This window comes from Sinohyriopsis cumingii, chromosome 12 (genome assembly GCF_028554795.1).
Source record: "Sinohyriopsis cumingii isolate HCF-2022 chromosome 12, ASM2855479v2, whole genome shotgun sequence".
NCBI lineage: Eukaryota > Metazoa > Mollusca > Bivalvia > Unionida > Unionidae > Sinohyriopsis > Sinohyriopsis cumingii.
Window position 1 is genome coordinate 55,287,988 of NC_142972.1, and position 6,731 is coordinate 55,294,718.

The 6,731-nt window shown below is 36.6% G+C and overlaps 1 protein-coding gene across 6 annotated transcripts in view; it reads right to left on the reverse strand.

Annotated features, from left to right (window-relative positions):
- Positions 1-996: 996 nt before the first annotated feature.
- LOC149786492 (death-associated inhibitor of apoptosis 2-like) overlaps positions 997-6,731 on the reverse strand; it is a 51,199-nt gene continuing 45,464 nt past the window's right edge. For 5 of the 6 annotated variants that reach the window (XM_089976956.1, XM_089976958.1, XM_089976957.1 and 2 more), the window contains exon 11: positions 997-6,203. In XM_089976956.1, the coding sequence (XP_089833082.1) occupies positions 6,007-6,203 (197 nt within the window). In that variant the 3' untranslated portion in view covers positions 997-6,006. The remainder of the gene's footprint in view (positions 6,204-6,731) is intronic. The other variant, XM_089976961.1, reaches the window with a different exon arrangement.

Consider the following 6,731-nt stretch of genomic DNA (forward strand, 5'->3'; position numbering starts at 1 on the left):
ATTTGTGCGCAATGCGTCGTTGGTACACCAAACTGATAAGATTGACACATAAAATTAGGTTACTCATTCAAGCCATGTAGTTTTGATACTATGGGAAGCAGAAATGTTTCAATAAAGGTAATATATGGAATACAGATTCATGTATATTCATCATCGACTCCATGAATTGGGGTTTTGAACGTGTTAACTCGTTAAAGAAGTTATGTTTGTAATGTTGCAATAGACGTACCACGTACTGCTGCCAAATATCTATCATCTTGATAGCTTCCTTTATAATGATAATTTGAAGCTCGTAGGCCACATAGCCAAGGATTTAGTTGCTCTTATCATTTAACATAGCTTCAGACCTAATCCAGGTCCTTATTTCAAATTTAGGTTTCTTTCAATTTGCTTTTATTATTTCAATAGTGACTTCAGGAATATGATTGAAACGGAAGCAATATGCACTTATTGGTATTCGCCAATCTCTGGGTATTTATATTTTCTGAAAACAAGAGCAGGTAAAATTAATTTGTTACGTAAAATGTCTACGCAAGCACAACTGAGACTATCTGAGGCACTGAGCCACTGAATTGCACAATTATACTGTGCATGCCTAATTATTGCATAATTAACTGCCTTGCAGCAGCCAAAGTAACTGCTTATGAGAAGAAAGTATACAGATATAGTAATGCAAAAAAAACTTAAGACATTCTGAAAACAAGGAGGAATTTCATTTAACATTACTCATGAAAACCAAGAATATAATCATTCTCCTTAGCTAACTCGCTGCAGGAAAACAGAAGGTGGAAAAAATGTTTATTTTACTATACTTTATATATATATATATATATATATATATATATATATATATATATATATATATATATATATATATATATATATATATATATATATATATAGATAGATAGATAGATAGATATACATGCATGCATGTATGCATGCATACATTCATACATACATGCATACATACATACGTAAGAGAAAATAAGCCAATGGGCAATATAGGCTAGCGCTCACCATATTTATAAAACACATTACACATATATTGATATGTCGAACGCTACTACTCTCACAAGCACACATTTCACGCACTATCATAATGGCACAAATACTGTACATAATTTACAATTAACAGAACGTTGAAATAACGTTTACGCATCGAAATCCACCTACTTCAGTACTTAGATTAGTGACAGCTACGGTTACAACGAAACATTAGTTAATACTCTCAAAGTTAGTGATAAGGAACAACTAAACACAATTTCTTTAACCTTGTCTCCACTATACCTCATATACCTGTTCGCAAATCGCTACCTTGTTAATGTGAAAACAATCCGAAATCAACTTGAAAATACAACTTCAATCGATTCATTCTCACCATGCATTTGTGATACACAATTTCAAAGGCACACTTTTCATCGTTATTTGATCCCGTCTTTTATGATTTGTTACGTACAATCTCAATGAAGCGGGCCACTAAAGTCGTGTGAACTTGATCTGATTCATACATCACTGCTTCTTGAACGCTTAGATTGTATGTCGCCCATATTAACTGATGTTATTAATACATCTCTCATCAGGGGTATTCTCATAATTGTTCTGAACTGTCATTATAAAGCCTCTGTTGAAGAAACCAACGATTGACTCTAACGATTTTAAAATGATACCGCAACGTTTCTAGTCTCTCTGAAAAACTTGTACGGCCTGAACTTGACTCTGATCTGAATTTAAGTAGTCTCTTTTTCAGCAATTTTTAGTCTGCATACAGACCTTGTAGAAAGTGATCTTCTGAAAGTAGTTAATGATCTCTCTATTTTGGATGGTGGAAAGATTGAAGTTTTCTCACCCTTCTCGGCTCGTCTGCCGCATTTGATACAATAGGCCATGATATATTGCTTCACGATCTACTCCAATCCAGCTGACCATCGTTTTGGCGTTCAACTGGGTTCTATTCGAGGCCCTTTTGTATTCCGTACACTCATCCTCTTTCATATGCAATAAATTATCATCCGATATATCACCAAATGTACGTTGATAACACTTAGATAGGCATATATAAGCATTCATATGAAATCAATGTTAAACTCCGAGGCGTAGAGACTTGGAGTTTTGATGTGAAGTCATGGATGACATGTAACAAGATGCACATGAATGCTTATAAAAGCAAAGCCATTGTTTCCACCTTACAAGGGCTGTTACCTTCATACCATTTACTGCAAGCAATACGTATCAGCAACACCAACATTAAATTACACACGGTCAGTACGAAATCTAGGTGTCACTCTCCACAGTTATCTCTCATTGCAGCGACATGTCAGGAACACATGTAATGATGCATAGTTGTACCTGATACGCATCAGTTCCATACCCAACTTTCTGTTCATGCTACTAAATACTTGTATGTTCCTTAGTACTATCTAGACTTGTCTATTGCAATTGTCGTCTGATTCGTCGCAATTTCTACTACTAAAACTTTAATCTACAGTGCACAAGCAGTTGCCCAGATGATTTTCTCTATCTATCGATTTATTTTGAATAACTTACAATATCTCTTTAAAAACATTTTGTAAACAATGAATTATGTTAAAATCTATTTAATTCTATACCGATAGCAAATTCTGGAATGAGAAAAAACTCTTTGGTTTCATCACTTAAATCAGTCTGAAGCACATTAAATTAATCACATCTTCTTTTAAAACGAATCTCAAAGATAAAGCACATAAAAAAACCGACTTCACTAAATGTATCCTATATGTCGTCTTTTCCTAGCTTTCATCCTCTTATATACACTTTAGGAATAAATAGTGGATTGCAGGCAAAGAAAAGCTTATTTAAAACTTATTACAATCACGTTTGCCTTAGCCATTCGCTCACTAAATTTCTATATGTGTGACAGTCATATACTTCCGATAAAGAATTGCTGTTCCTTCAGATTTTACAGGTAATGGCCCATTCTTCTCGATGAAGTGACAGCGCACTGACACATACTCCAAAGCATACACTTCAATTTGTAAATTATTTGGAAAGACTGGACAATTATTGCTAGAAAAATTAAAATTATATTTATAAACATTTAGCAAAAAGAAGTGGCGTGGACAATATCATCAACTATAGCGATTCCACAAATTTATATTTTTAAAAAATAAGGAGAGCAAAAGGACATTTATTTATCTGCAGCCACATGGACTGCAATAAGGACAATGCTGAAGATCTTGTTATAAACATCAGTTGCATTTATTTGCTTACCATTATACTACTGCGCAGCCACCATTCGTATAATGCCTTTTTCGTTTGTGTTTTTAGACTTAAGGTTTTGACACTATTGAATGTTACTTGATTATAGTAATTTTCAACATTTTTAAGATTATTATATAAACAAGTGACTTTGTCTAATTGTTTATGATCTGTATCTGCCATGACCTATATATATCGTTGCTTTTAATGAATACTACATACTCCAGAAAATGTCCTGCGGATGATATGAATTAAGCGATTCCGAATCTATGTTGTATGTGTTGTAGTTGTCAGGGTTCCACTGCGGAAAAAATACTTTAATTGTCATCGGTGTTCTGCAAATCAATTACACCTTAGTAGAAAAGGTTATGTTTAGTGCAAAACCGTCTCTGTGTAAAGATGAAAGATTATATTCAAGCTTGTCAGAGATGGATGTTGAATATTATCTTTATTTCTTGCTCGACAACGATCCGAGTTAAATATGGATGAACTTATGTTCCCGTTTCCGCCAGAACTCTACTAAGATGGAAACAGGGACACGCTTGTCACCTCTGAGGAATATATGTATACAGAAGCAAGAGATTTAGTTGAATCAAATGATGCTGATGATACTTTACTCGATGCTATATATTTCTGATTACACAAGTTTATGTTTACAACCTCAACGATCACCTTGGCCTACCAGACGGTTGCTTAGCGAGTGATCTTTTCTGAGAATGCTAGTTTATAAGGGCTAACCTTTCGCCAGTGGTTTAAATGGAATGGCTTACATCAATTAGTCATAGCCTTGTTAATCTGGGTCTCCACACTAAGCTTATCATGTAGTTCCAGCGTTTCAACATACCTGACTTCATCAACTGTTATTTCATTTTGAAGCCAACTCTTATCAATCTTTTTGTGAAAGCCGCATTTTCCTGTATAGACTCTCTTGATTTCGATCTGTAGCATACATGTCAGACTGTTCCTGCACTTCTCTTTGCACGTATGTACTTCAGTTTGTCCTTGTAGTACATGCGTGGTTGGCCTAGGTTTCTTCGGCCACGAGTTAGTTGCCAAAATAAGACATGTTTCGCCAAGTAGGTGCAATCCGTTCTGTTGACATGGATTGACCAGCGAAGTTAGGCCTTGAGCAGAATTGCCATAACAGTTGTTGTCTTGGCTTTGTCTACGATTTCGAGGTTGGTTATCTTACTTGCCATCATTCCACGGATGGAACGGAGAGCCCGCATATTGAATTTCTTCAGCTGTTTAATGTGTCTGTGATAAACAGGTATCTGAGTAGTACATCAGGGAGGTGAGGACCACTGCGTTATACACCTTCAACTTGTTAAATAGGGTAACACTGTGATGGTCGAGTATACTGCTGCGAAGCCTTTCAATTGACATTCTTTACGGATCTCCTTATCAAGTGAACCATCGCTGGAGATGAAACTAACTAGTTAAATGAAGCTGTCCACATAGTTCAGATGAGTGTCGTCAATGGTGATCAGAAGAGTGAAGCGTTAATCCTGCATCGGGTATACATTTCCTCTTTTGGAGTCTTGGACGACATATTTGAGTACGCAGGTAAATAAGGTGTTGAGGAGGAATTGTGCCTCGTCAAAGCCCTGTTTCACGCTGTTTGAAATCCAGAAGGGTTTGGATGGTTAACCGTTTGAGAGAATCTTTCATTTCATGCTATCACGTAAGAACTGAGGAATATGGACGAATTTACGCGGGCAGCTATACCTTACAGGTACAAACCAGAGGAGCGGCTCTCTGTTGACGGTATCAAAGGCGTTGTTGAGGTCGAGAAAGACCGAGATTAGGTCCAGAGTTTGCTTAATGCATTTCTTTTTAACTTGCCAAAAAGTAAAGATCATGTCCACCATACTGCATCCTGGGCGGAAACTGCACAAAGTCTCCGGAAGGTTAGCTTCTGACATAGCAAATAGTCGGTTCAAAATGACTGGGGCAGAGATCTTGCAAGTGGTGAAGAGTGGGGAGATGACACGGTACTTGCCACATTCAGCTTTGCTACCTTTGTTCTTAAAGAGAGAAACGATCAAGGCATCACGGAAGTCTTCATGACTAGTTTCTTGTGGCCAGATGCTCTGGAATATATCACGAAAAGCTTCGTTTGCATCTGGTGCAGCTGCTTTGTAAATTTCCACTGGGATTCGCAGAACCATGTTTGAGTTAATTTGGCTTGTGGCTTTCTTGATTTCGTAACCCGATGGTGGTGTATTGAGTTCCTCCTGGACTGATTGTTGGGGGATCTGTTTGAGAGCTGTGGAGCTGACAGAAGACGGAATGTTTAGTAACCAACCGTGTATGTGGTATTTAGGCAGCTTCGATCCATATGCTGAAAGCATAGGGGTGGGTCATGTTCTTGAAGGGCTTTAAAATGATTGTAGTGAACTCAAGAACTGTTTAGAACAGCGGATATCTGTGTAATGCTGAACTTCCTCTGCTTTCTTATCCTACCAATTTTCTTTGATCTCTCGCAGTTCTTTCTGGGCTTATCATTTTAGGTGTTAGAACTTGCCTGCCTTCGATATGGGAGTTCGGTCATTTTGCCATTCTACAAACGCTTTGTTCTTTAGCCTAGATGAACTAAGTGATTTGCTCATTGGTTTCATCAATCCAATCCTGTTGCACACTGGCAATCCGCAAGCATTTATGAAGATATTGTTTCATTGCAGATCATTTATAGTAGGATGACTTGGTTAACATTATGTGAAGAAGTAATATGAGAGAGCTTTTATGCCACAACATGTAGCAAGGGGCTTAAATCATAAGTGTTTTTATCTTTTGCTTTATGATCTTGTAACATAATGGGCATATTGAACATTTTTCAGCGCAAATCTGACAAAGACAATGGTGTGAGCAGGGTAAGAAGAGTGTGTTTCTCGCTTGATTTTTGCACTTGATACACGTGACGATTGATTTCAGTGATTTGTTCTCTCTCCGAATTAACACTTTGTCTGAAAAAAAGACAACAATAGGTTATAATTATAAAGTATCAGGTTCAAACGTCACACTAATACCCTAAAAATGTGACTTTGTAATGGGTTCAAATAAGCAGCGTACCATTAGTATAAGCAATACCGCTTTACAGCTAGAAACGAGAGATCATGTAAAACGAATGAGATATTATGTCACATAAACAAGAATACAAGCACATTTTTAACCATTAGACAGATTATCATAGATATGCAGTTGTGCATCCATAATTTTTCCATTTATATTTAGACTGTGATAAAATAATCCAGCGATGCTTAGTACATAACGTAATATATAAATTTATTTATGGACATATCAAGTAACATGAAATGCAAGTCAAGTGTTCGTGGAGATGAAATGATGGGTCCCTTCATTGGAGAAAACATTTGTTAGGTACATAGGCCCAGTTTTTAACATTCATTTTGACCTGTTGCTCTCCTATAAAAGCAGGACAAATACCATTTGCCAATTACAGAAGAAAAATTGAGCTTTCAGTTATTCTAGATTGA